Below are 13,317 nucleotides of genomic sequence, written 5' to 3'. Positions count from 1 at the left end.
CCAACCATAATTGCACAGCCAAATCTAAAAGAGAGTGTTTTAAGATTCAACTCATCAAGGCAATTTTTAATTGGAATACTTAAAGCACTTTTTGACTCCTCTTTTTGTATACAAAAAGAATACTTTTTGTAATAGATGTAAAATATTTACTGATTTTGGTTTAAAAAAATTTCCTCTTTTGTTTGGGTCTTATTGTATATCTTACAATATACTGATTAGGTCTTCTTTTTGAAACTCGTATAGTAGTATAGTTTTACATATCGAAAGTTGTGAGGTTTCAGAAATAAAAGATCAATTACTCCGAACTAATTTCAGGAACTCAAAGGATTCAGATTACATGTGACATTCCAAGTAGTCTTATCATCCTAAAATTTTATTTCATTATTGTATACTCTATGCGTAAATCTTATGGAATTAAGATTACCTAATTTAATTTAGTTTTTCCAAAATAAATTTTACAATAAATATTTATTCAACTAGTGAATGAGGGTGTGTCTGTACATGCCAGGTACACTGATGTCCATCTGTTGAGAATAAGATTTCTTCTTCCATAGAAAGTTAAAATAGAGTGTTTATGATTTAACTTATCCAGGTAATTTCGTATGGAAATGGTTAAAACTTAAAAGCAGTTAACCTGAAACGAATGTACATTCAAAGAGCCAATAAGGACGTTCATGTATGGATGTGGGTTGTTTTTTTTCCTTTTTTTTTTGTCAGAAAGGAAGGTTGCTGCATTATTCTATGTAAAGTTAGATGTGCCAAAGTTGAATGAAATTGGGTGAGAACATTTTAAATACAAAGTAAATTGATCAAGAAAATAAGAAATGAAAATTTAGGTAAGGTGGTTGCAAGGTTCCTGCAATTGGGCTGAGTAGAAGTGAATGAAATAGAATACAGAGAGTAAAGAAATGTAATGTGTTGGGTTGTGAATAAAGAAAAGGCTGCAGGCTAAAGGAAAGATGGTGAAAGAAAAAGATAGGAGGGCATTAACATGCGCACTAAAAAAATATGAAAGCAAACTCCACAAACAGTCTCTTTTTAAGTTTTTGGAATCAAAAACAATTTAAACAAATCCTCTGCCTCTTTGTGGACCCATTGCTACCATAGCCAAGCATTAGCTCCCACCTCAACGCTCATCCATTTTTTTTCAACAAGGAAACCATTTTCTTTCTCTCTGTCTCTCTCTTTCCCTCTTTCTCTTTCTCTTTCTCTTTCTCTATTCTTTCCACAAATCAGTTCTTTCTTTCTTTCTAACAAAAACCAGTTTCTTGAAACAGAGTAAACCAGAGTGGTTTCTGCCTTGTAAAAGTGTTTTCTTTGTTTCTAAATTAAGAAAGTTTTGGGTTTTGGTGATGAGATTTTGTTGAGAGAAAGTGATTTGGTTTGGTGGGTTTTATATTTGGTTTTTGGTATGGGAAATTGTTGCTGTAGATGGGAGCATTCTGTTCTCATAGTTTCATCCGGTGCAAAATCAGGTTTGTTTTCCTTCTTTCTCTAATTTGATTAATTTTTTGATTATAATTTTATTTTCATGTAAATTATTAAATAGGGTTCTTGTTGTTGTGCCTTTTAATTGCTGAATTCAATTTAATTTGTTGGTAAAATTTATTTCAAGTAAGCATTCACTCTGCTTTCCTCTGTTTTTGAGTTTCCATATACTTAATATTTGTCTAATTTTTTTATATTTTTCTCTTGATTTCTATTATTCTAACTCAGCATATTCCTTGATTTTTTTTCATCTTAGGAATTTAACTTTTGATCCCTTGTTACTTTGTCTTTTGCCTTTTTTATTCTTTATCTTCTGTTGTGTCACATGAATCCTTATACTAATTTACTTTATAAGCCGTTTGAATCTGCTGTCTTTTCACATTGCCGTCAAAATAGAAAAGTAAATGAATATTCCCATTTCATGTTTAGTTTTTGCTATTTCAGAATGCAAGAAATTGTCAATTTATGTTTCAGTTTTAGCCTACAACACTGTTAATAAATTTGCTAAGCTATTTTGGGTTTTTATTTTTCATTCAAATCTACAAAAGACAAGAGTTCGAAACTAAGGAAGGAAAATAGTAAGATGCCATCAAACCCCGAAGAAGTAGAATACTTGCGCCGCGATTCTGCAGCAAATCCATTGATTGCCTTCACATATGATGAGTTGAAAATAATCACAGGGAACTTCAGGAAAGACAGTGTACTAGGTGGAGGAGGCTTTGGAAGCGTTTATAAGGGGTTCATCTCTGAGGACTTAAGGGAAGGGCTGCAGTCCATTCCGGTTGCTGTTAAGGTTCATGGTGGTGACAACAGTTTTCAAGGCCATAGAGAATGGCTGGTAATTAATCTTCAAGATTCTGTTTCAATGTTCATGAAGTTTATTTTCCTTTGATTTAAGGAACTGTGTTGTGCGTTTGTAGGCAGAAGTCATATTCCTGGGGCAGCTTTCTCATCCGAATTTGGTTAAATTGATTGGTTATTGTTGCGAAAATGAACACCGGGTACTAATATACGAGTACATGGCTCGTGGTAGTGTTGAGAACAACCTATTTTCCAGTATGTAACATTCTAATCTGGATTGATTCCTGGCAGCCTAGCCTATAACTGTTTCATCAGTGTAATTTATATGCATCATTCATTTTTGCAGAAGTATTGCTTCCTCTTCCCTGGTCTATCAGAATGAAGATTGCGTTCGGGGCTGCAAAAGGCCTCGCCTTTCTCCATGGAGCGGCTAAACCTGTCATCTATCGTGACTTCAAGACATCGAACATTCTGTTAGACACAGTTAGTATTTCTACCTTCAATGGTTTCGTAGAAATGAAATCAAATGCTCAATTATTGTTTATTTATTCCAAAAGTTCATCTTGTTTATGCAATGCAGGATTACAATGCAAAGCTTTCTGATTTTGGCCTTGCAAAAGATGGACCAGAGGGAGACAAATCTCATGTCACCACTCGCATAATGGGAACATACGGATATGCAGCACCTGAGTATATAATGACAGGTTACATTCATAACCTGTCACATCTCGAGTCAAGTATTCAAACTTTTGCAATAATGTACAAATTCTTGTGTGCAGGTCATTTAACTCCGAAAAGTGATGTATACAGTTTTGGCGTAGTTCTTCTTGAGCTTCTGACAGGAAGAAAGTCTCTGGACAAGTCGAGGCCAGCAAGAGAGCAAAGCTTAGCAGATTGGGCACTGCCATTGCTGAAAGAAAAGAAGAAACTGCACAACATAGTAGATCCAAGATTAGAAGGAGATTATCCCATAAAAGGAGTTCACAAAGCAGCAATGCTAGCTTATCATTGCCTCAACCGCAATCCAAAAGCAAGGCCTCTAATGAGAGATGTTGTAGATTCCTTGGAGCCTCTGCAAATTCCTGAAGAAGTTCCCACTCAAAAAACAACTATTGTAACAGTGATTAGTGAGGAACCAAATCCTGAGTTCAAAACAAAAGAAGATCTTTAATCCACAATGTATTTAATTGTTAATTATCAATTAACATACGGGGGGTCAAGTCTTTTTTATTTGGATTATATAAATGTGCTTCTTCTCCAGAGATTAGAAGGAGAATTTTTTGCATCAAATTGATTATTGTTAAACTATAGTAAATACAGAAATATCAATGTATTTTCATCTGTTTTGTAATATACTGTTTGCTTTCTTAGCCCCGAATAATTTAAGCATGCCCCAAGAACGAACGGCTGGCACTGAGCATCTCTGTACATTACTGGAGACGTTATTATCAGGGACGTAGCATCAGCTACTGGAGAATGATTGTTTGAGGATGGATGCAAAGGCATGTTATGAAATGCTCTGAGTTCAATATTATAAGCAAATAGAGATAATAATTCGATCTATGAAATCAAGTCTTTGACCCACTCTTTCATAAGGAGAGAGAGAGAATTCTTTTATAAAGATAAAGATGGTTATGGTTAAAATTCTTACAATCGAGAACAAAAATAAATATTATAAGGTAAGGATAAATTTATCTCTGACCAATCTTTTCTCCCATTTGCCTTGTTCTAGTTTGTCTTATTTCTTATATATTATTTAAACCCTTAAATTTTGAAAATTATCTTTAAAAATATTGAATTATTATAAATATATTTAATATTTACTAAATATTTTATTATTTTTCTAATAAAGATGTATAAGAGAAAATATAGAGAATTTTTTCCACGAGAATAAAGAGGAGAAAGGAAGAGAAATTTTTTCTTTGGAAATAGTACAAAGATTTCCCATCATCCCTATATTGGGGATTGGACAGGATGGAAAGAAGTTTTTCTTACTAGGACAATGATGAAACCAAAAGATAAAGATTAAATTATTTAATCTCTACCTACCTTGTTGCCTTGCCAGCAAATGGTACCAAGCTTTACAAGTTAGAATTGACTTGACTGAAATGCGGAAATTATCAAAGAATATTCAAAGAGCAACAACTGAAAATGAAAAAGAAAAACTTTGTTTGTTCAAAGAGGTAACTAGCTTTCTATCTGAAAATCACTTTTTGACTTGATATTTCTGCAATTTTGCCCTACTTGCCTAATTTTGAAGACAATATATCTTATGCTTATCCAGGATTCATAAAATATATATATATATATATATATATATATATATATATATATATGTTGTTGGTGGAATCCATTAATGGAGGTTATGTCAATCTTGGATTGCATGGAAACCATTGGAGGAATCAAGAAAGATAATATATTAATGGATGACGTGATTCCTTGTAATTAAACACTGTACATATGACAACCAAAGGCTGCTACTAAAATGCTTTTCTCAAAGCACTTTCAGCTTTCAACCACTCTTTTGCGTGTCTCTAGAATTAATCTACATAATTAATTAGTATTATCTAGTAATAATAATAATAAAAAAAAAAAGCCTGGCCAAAACCCAAATGAAAGGTGGGTTACATAGTCTCGTCGACAGCACAGAAAAAAAACAAAGAAAATCACTAGAGATGGGGTTAAAAGTGAAAAAAAAAAACCTCAGCTATCAGAGAAAAATTATTTTTTAAAATTAAAAAAATTAAGATTAAAATAAAATTATTAATTTTTAAATATTATTAAAAAATAACAGTTTTATTTATATAATTAATAAAAAGTAGATAAATGATAGATATTTGAATTTTTAAAAAAAAAAAAAAAAAGAGTTTGCAAATAAACCAAATCTTAGATTGGAATAAGTCTTTTGGCCTATTGAAAATGATTGATGGGATTAAGTCTTTTGAACCATTTATGAAAATGGAGCTTCCATACTTTTAGTCCTTTTGAATCAACGGATGTTTGTCTATATTTATGCCCTACTAATATAGGAGATAAGGAATATTATTTAAAGAGAAGGGTTAGTATCAGAAAACTCCCTAAAATATTAAATATTTTTTACCTCCCACATTTATCAGGGACCTCATGTATCGCCCCCAGTCACCATTTTTTACTTAAAAATTTGAAAATCCATCTTAAGATACCCAAAATTGTGTCTTATCAAATGAATATAAAGGAAATTAATTAAAATAGTCATATTAAAGGAGTATATGTGAAATTATTCACTCAAATACAAAATTACCTCTACCCCCCAACCTTTAAACAAATCGTAGTGTTAGGTTTTTGTTGTTTTACTATTACTAGTGCTCGGGGTATTTATTGATACCGTACACTCGTGCAATGGGTTATATTGGTGTGCATTTTACAAAAGGGATGTGGACATTTTGTGCTTAGGGTTAATTGATATTTTTTATGCCATAGACTTGTTCACACTTAAGGTTTAGTGTATTCTTAAATTTACATCAACTAAATTTTAAAAACTCAAATATTCATTTGTCTATTAAATTTTGTTGTTAATATTAAAGATAAAAATATTATTTATTGATTTTATTTAAAGAAAAAATATATCTCTTTTTCTCATTTTAGTTTTAAAAATTAATAATTTTTCTAAATACTTAATTTTAAAAATTATTGTTTCACCCCACCATTGAGGGTTTCCATATTTGAGGGTTATATGGGCTCTTCAAAATTCAAAACATTACATTTACACTCTCAAAAAATACATTCTCTTTTTTTAACGATCATTTTTTCTAACAATTTACTTTGACGAGTCGTCAACCCCATCACTAGTAACCTCTCTCTCTCCCCTATGGTCTCTTGGTGTGAAAACCACTCATTGTCTAACCGAAATGACTAGACAACGTTGCATAAATTTATGTGATCTATCACATATATTGGGAATCAATCAAATCATCGAATCCTTGCATCTTCTTCTCCATGCTTCGATTCCATGATTATTCATCGATTCTTCTTCAAAGAGATCATTGAGAGGGGGAGAAAGCACCGGAGAAGAAGATGGATGTGAAGTTGAAGTTGGTCGGTGACAGAAAAGGTCGCCGGAGAAGGAAGAAAAAAACTAAACTCTAGGGGTGAAAAGTGAAGTTTTTAAAACTTAGACCTAAGAGAAATTATTAGTTTTTAAAATTTAAGAAAGGAAACTAGACGAAATTTTATTTTTTATATTAAATGTTAAAAGACAATTATACCCTTCAAACTAATAGATTTTGTTAATTTTAATAATTAACAAGTAACTAGTAGTGGAAAGTCATATGAAAATTAAGTTTGATGCTCTCATATCCAACAATACTTATCCTTACCACTTTTCTCCACTTATATGCACCTAGTGGATTACAATTGGATATTCTAAATAAAGTATAATACAAATAAAGGTATCTGAAGATATAAAGTCATACTAGTGGTTATGAGATTTCAACAAACTCCAGCGATGGATTATTTTAACATTTTTTGTCCTGTAGTCAAATCAATGATAATTAAAGTAATTCTAAGTCTAGCAGTTCACAATGAGTAGGAGATTTAACAAATTGATATGAACAATATTTCATTTTTTTTATAGTGATTTAGAGGAACAAATGTTTATGGTTTAGCCTAAAGGATTTGAAACTACATGAAACAACAATGACAAACAAGTGTACAAGCTTAATGAAGCTTTGTATTGTCTCAAAAAGAACCTAGAACTTGGTTTGAAAAGTTAACAACTTTGATTTCTTGAGGTTTTGGCAACTCTATAGCATATAGTAATTTGTTCATTTACAAAGCAAACTAAAAATCATCTATATTTTAGTATATGCATATAATATTTGATAACTACCAATGATTATCTCTTGATTGATAAAATGGTTCAAAAATTTAATAATAAATCTTCTTTAGAAAATTTTTTATCAATTTATTAATTTCTAGGCTTTGAAGTCACTAGAATTAAAGTTAGTGTCACAATTTTATCTGTCTTAGTATGAAAAAGATCTCTTTGCAAAAGCTAATATGTTTGATGTAAAATTTGTTACAACTCTTTTTGTAACACACCCAAAACTTTTTAAAGATGACAATGATAGATTTGAACAACCTTAAATTTATAGAAGTATTGTGAGAGTTTTACAATATCTCACATTGACTAGAGCTCACATAGCCTTCACTATTAACAAATTAAGTCAATTTCAGCAAAGACCAACTCAAACATGGGTTTATTCTTTCAACTAAATTCAATATTGTAGCTAAATTATTATGTTGATATAGATTAGGCCTATTGCTTACAAGACAGAGTTCCAATATAGGTTACTATTTATTTCTTAGATCAAGCTTGATTCAATGGTGCTTCAAGACTTGAAAAGTAGTAGTTTTACCCTCTACAAAAATAGAATATCTAGCATTGACACGAACAACCACAGATATTGCTAGGCTCAAAAGCCTATTTTTGAACTTGGCCTACAGTTATATTCATGTTTTATTGCTTTGTGTGACAATAAATATGCTAACTCTCTAACTTCAATTCTTGTTTTTCATGCTAGCACTAAATATGTATAGGTTGACATTCATTACATCAGAGATCAAGTCTCAAGCTAATAATTGGCCATTCAATAAGTTCCCTTAAAGTTTCGAAAGACTGATATTTTGACAAAAGTTTTAGCCATGACTAGATTTGAATTATTGAGAGAAAAGTTTTATCTTCTATCTCTTGATTAATACTTGCAACAAACATAGCAATGCAACTCTAGTTCATTATTCTCAAACTCAGAAATTACTAGCTACTAACTTTGCTAATAAGATACTAAGGAAAGATGTTACACATGTTGAAGAACACATTTGTGATAAAGTGATGAGATGATAAATATAGGAGGCTTAGCTTAAAGGAGGATGTTGAGATAAGATGAAAAAGAACATCTCCTTGCATATGTCTTTTCTCGAGGCTTAGTTTAAGAGAGGATGTTGAGATGAGATAAAGAAAAACACCTCCTCCCATAAGTCTCTCCTCAAGGCTTAGCTTAAGGGAGGATGTCAAGATAAGAGGAAAAAGAACACCTCACACATAATTCTTTGCTTGAGGCTTATATTAATTAATAGAGGATGTTAAGTTAAGATAAAGAAGAACTCCTAATGTACAAATAATCTTTCGTCACATCATTGTTCCTAGCATATTCTCCTCGCATAATTTCTCTTCTCAAATATACTTTGTTTCTATATTTCACAATTACATTAGTTGTTAACTATAATGTTAAGTCTCTCTCAAATATATAAAGAGACTAACATTCTCTAGTAATTGTAACTTTTGATATATTGAAATACGAAAACCAATTTTCACTTAATTTTCTATCAATTCTCTCTCCAAATCTCGATTCTTCTTATAATTATTGTTGTATGGCTAGACTTTGTCTTAGTCAAATGTATGAGTGTTACACCAAAAAATTAGTCAATGATATGATTGATATATCATAATTAAACACATCATCTACATGTAAGTCAACTCAAAGTGTGGTTAGAAGTCTTCTAATTTAGAATCAATAGAGAGAATGACTCTTGATAGTTTTAATTGTTTTCATAATCTCCTTAATATGCTATTTTCATCCTCTAATATCACAATATCACATTCCAACCCTATCATCTACTTTGACAAGATTGCAAAATTATCTCCATTTTAATAGGATAAACAACAAAACACGTTTATTCATATGCTTAGATTCAATGTATTGGAATTTACATTTATCCCACCATCTAATTACAGTATTATCATTTCCTTTTGTCTTATCAGTATAAGATTATACAAGTAATAGGATGACAAATTGTATATGCTTCCAAATAACAAGTTGAACCATTTTAAAAACTGTCATTATTCATCTGGTTCTTGATTACTCACATAAAGTCAGATAACTAATCTTACATACTTTATGCTAGTGAACTCGTAACCACTAATAATTATGTACTTTTTCATAAAGACAATCTTTATTCAAAATTTTTGTGGATATATATATATATATATATATAATGCGTAAAAGTGTATATTGATCACTAAAGAACAAATATTATAGCATCTCTTTCTAACTCTCAAATTGGCGCCATATTTTTTAGCCACCAAATTACATTAATTTCATGATAATTCAACTGCATAAATAAATAAAGTAACAACAGATTTTCCATTACAAATTAAATTAGAATGAACTTGGTATAAATATGGGGGAGGTTTGTGGATTACTTCTTTAACAAAAATTTTGTTAATTGCAAATATCCAATGATAGAACTAGAAATAAAACTTAGAGATTAAAGTCGAATTAAAAAAATATAAGAAGGTCAAAAAAAGAAATAATAACATTTAAAGGGATTAATCAAAATTTTAAAAATATTGATATTAAATAGTATTATATGTATAAATAATACTATATTATTATATGATTTACTAATTTTAAATTAAAAATAAAATAATATTTAATTATATAATAATATATTATTGTTTGAATATAAAATAATATTTGACAGTATGGATTGATGTTTTTTATATATTAAACTAAAATTTTTTGAAGTCGTTGCCAGCCGCCCTATGTTCCTCCCAGCATATGTTTCTTGATAAACACATGAAAGTGGTTCACAAAATTAATTAATACAGTGTATATATGTAACCAAAGATTAAGTTGTATAAGTTTTGTTTACTTGTTGGAATTTCCCAATTTAATAAGAAAAGAAAAATATATTCTCCATCACACCATGGAGATCTAACGTTTGAAATTTTCATATAAGAAATAAAGAAGCAGAACCCTAGATAAGGCAAATTAAGTAAAGAGAAGAGAAGTGATGTCATGAAGAATACGTCAGAACACCAGCTGTCTACTGGAGTCAAGATCTAGTCTTTATCACTTTCACTTCCATCTAAATTACAGAACCCTTTATCCTTGTCCAGCTTTGGATAATTTTTTCTTTCTCACATTTACCCATTTTTCCATCATCCATTTTGTATTTGATTCTTTTCTTCATTTCATATCCTTAGGTTTCGCCTCATTTCTGAGAGAGACTTTCTTTTGCTATGGCTTCTCCAATCATCTTCCACCACTTGTTGCCTTCTTCTCCTTAATTCCACCACATCTTCTAGCCACGTACCACCCTTCTACTTTCCTTCACCTCATTCATGGTATTTTTTCCTGGGTAGTTTTAGAAAATAATAACACTTTTCCCTCTTTCTTTCTTCCTTTGTAGGCGTCTAGCTTTTCCACAAAAAGGGGTTGAAAGTTTTTGTCTTTTTCGGGTTCAAATTAATACATATTATTAATTTGGTCATAGAAGCGTGCAGGCTGCAGCTAGCCATGAGTAACAGTGAAGCTAATTCCCCCACCAGAGAGTATGCTTTATTTTATACTTATTTCCTTCCTTCTACTTTATTCTATGGTCTCTATAACTTAGTTCTGTATATATCAAATAGATCTGATCTTTTGTTGAACATTTGATCGTGTAGATTTTGTCGGTGGGTAATATATTATCTATTCATGCAAGATTTTGTTTGTTTTTCACTGCATAGATCTGGATCTGTAAATTGTAATTAAAGGGTTTTGAGATTTCATAAATTAGGTCATGGGAGAGAGTTGGAAGATTTTGGGTTTTATATATATAAGGGGGTTGATGATCACTCAAATCAAAGGAAAAAAATCAGAAGAAATATTTTTACTTCAATTAACTCCCCCATTTCTAACCATATTCATGAGATTTGCATTTGTAAACCTTCTGAGTTTGCTTTATTCTTTATAACACAATCACCCTAAATTAATGGAGAAAATCTCTCTATTCGATCACATCCCATAAATAAGCAAACATATCAAGCCATTTCATGCATTTATGTACAAAAAATAATAAATCAAATTATGATGCTAACAACTCAGTTTAATTATTCGTACTTATAATAAATGTATATGTTGTGGTAGGGATCAAAATGAGAGGCAAGAAATGGAGCAAAGAGGCAATATTAGATTCAATTTACCTGGAGATGGGTATGAATGGAAAAAATATGGCCAAAAGTTCATTAGAGGCATTGGAAAATTTAGGTATATATATATATATATCCTTTCAATTAGCATTTCATGTTCATTAAGTAATCTCATCAACATGGGTTTGTTTTGTGTCAATTTGCATGTGTCATGATCATAATATAAAGTTTATTTTCCTGTTAAAATAATACACATGGCCCCTTGAATTGATAGGAATTTAATTGTTGTTTCCATACATTTCTCAATCAAATATAAATTTGACAAAATGACTGATCAGTTCCCAACTTGGCTTGTTTAATCAATTATTATTTTTATGGAGGAGCTATTTCAAGTGCCAGAAAGCTAGTTGTATGGCCAAGAAGAGAGCTGAATGGTGCCCTTCTGAGCCAGGTAATGTTAGAATTGTGTATGAGAATTCCCACTCTCATGGCTCAAATGAGTCCACCACTGCTGCTGCTGCTGCCTCTTCACAATCTTCAAATAATGCTAATCAATATAACTTGTTAACTCAAGTTTTGGGAGATCAATCTTTTGCAGCTTCTTCAAGGTCTAGCTTTGGATCATGATCAGATTTAGTTTGTTCTATCAATGAACTCAAAATCCCACCTCACCTGATCTCTTATTTTCTCCTTCTTTATGAGGCTTTTATGGGATGATCATTTGAAGTTCCAATAATTTTCAACTGTTACTAATTCTTTTTCCCAGAGCAGCCATTTCACTGACCGACTAGTAAATTTCTTTCTCTCCTCTTAGCTTTGCGTATTATCTATGTATATATATATATGTGCATAAATTAAATGTAAGCTATCCATGCTTACCTTAACTTTCAAAGCCTAAGAAGTTTTTCTTTTCTGTCTAGGCAATGTATACATACCCATGTTTGAATATACAAATGAGTATATGCATAACGCGTCATTATGTAATTAATCAAACTGAATATAGATAATTTTATTATTTATGTTTTTCTTGTTGAATTAGTTGCCTAATATATATGAAAAATTTGCAAATTTCTTTATTTTTTTTTTTTTAATTCATATACTTATGAGAGAATATATGTAGGTATGTATGTATGTATGAATAAAACTTGAAATGTAAGTGCATGCCAATAAAGGATTTTCTTTGTTTCTTTGAGTTTACATTTAATAAATAATGAAGTTGTGGGTAGATCATGCCACGGATTTCAATATTTATGTGATTACTCTACGAGTATATATATCAAACTTAAAATGAACAAGAATAATCTTTGTATGTAAAATATTTTTATACTATTATATGTTTTTTTTTTTTTTGGTTGGTTATTTCATTTCGAATCACATAAAATGACTATTAGAAAATCTTAAAGGAATATGAAATATGTATTTTCAATATCAAAGGAAAATCTTAGAGCAACTAACTGGACAGACAGTGAGTCCCATGATTCTACACAAATAATAACGTGATTATAAGGTGCTTTAAATTTAAACATAGAGAGAATTTCCACTCACATATAGGATATAGCGCATGATATAGACAAGTTAAAAAATATATAATAAGGTATGAGAGCTACAATTTTTCTTTGAGAAGAGAAATTTCAATATTTAGCAAATCCCATTTTTGGGAAGTGGTATAGGTTATCTTATATAGCACATTGGTCAAGTTATAGTCTATATATCAATGCCAAAATTATGACTCATTTATCCAAAATGTAAGCTTTTAGTCCGTGTTAAATTCTCATATTAATAGATGCTTCTTTTTATTTACGAAAAACTTTATTTAAGTTGAATCATTTTTTAGGACAGAATCAATTATACTAAACAAGTTAAACATTACGTTTAGTGATCGAAATATTGATAATTGCTTTGAACACAATTGGTTAGCCCCTTTGATGATCCAAACGCATTTAAGCCTTTTGGGTTGTCACTCAAATCACCCAAGGGAAGGGAACTCATATGCAGCCCAACCCATGTTGAACAAATTTTTGAAGAGAAACAAGGAGTGTAAAAATTATGGTTGGATTGATCGTTTTATATGGAAT

The 13,317-nt window shown here is 30.6% G+C and overlaps 2 protein-coding genes across 2 annotated transcripts; both read left to right on the top strand.

Moving 5' to 3' along the window:
• Positions 1-1,175: 1,175 nt before the first annotated feature.
• LOC123204036 (probable serine/threonine-protein kinase PBL16) lies at positions 1,176-3,664 on the top strand. Its single transcript, XM_044620575.1, has 6 exons — positions 1,176-1,475; positions 2,037-2,326; positions 2,409-2,544; positions 2,636-2,772; positions 2,870-2,993; positions 3,069-3,664. The coding sequence occupies exons 1-6, from the start codon at positions 1,412-1,414 to the stop codon at positions 3,458-3,460; spliced, it is 1,143 nt and encodes a 380-aa protein (XP_044476510.1). The 5' UTR covers positions 1,176-1,411; the 3' UTR covers positions 3,461-3,664.
• A 6,553-nt stretch (positions 3,665-10,217) lies between these two features.
• Positions 10,218-12,025, top strand: LOC123209559 (probable WRKY transcription factor 26). Its single transcript, XM_044627658.1, has 4 exons — positions 10,218-10,456; positions 10,616-10,663; positions 11,241-11,360; positions 11,623-12,025. The coding sequence occupies exons 2-4, from the start codon at positions 10,629-10,631 to the stop codon at positions 11,867-11,869; spliced, it is 402 nt and encodes a 133-aa protein (XP_044483593.1). The 5' UTR covers positions 10,218-10,456; positions 10,616-10,628; the 3' UTR covers positions 11,870-12,025.
• The last annotated feature ends 1,292 nt before the right edge of the window (positions 12,026-13,317 follow it).

Source organism: Mangifera indica, chromosome 2 (assembly GCF_011075055.1).
Source record: "Mangifera indica cultivar Alphonso chromosome 2, CATAS_Mindica_2.1, whole genome shotgun sequence".
NCBI lineage: Eukaryota > Viridiplantae > Streptophyta > Magnoliopsida > Sapindales > Anacardiaceae > Mangifera > Mangifera indica.
This window is presented reverse-complemented; position numbering and strand designations above follow the sequence as displayed.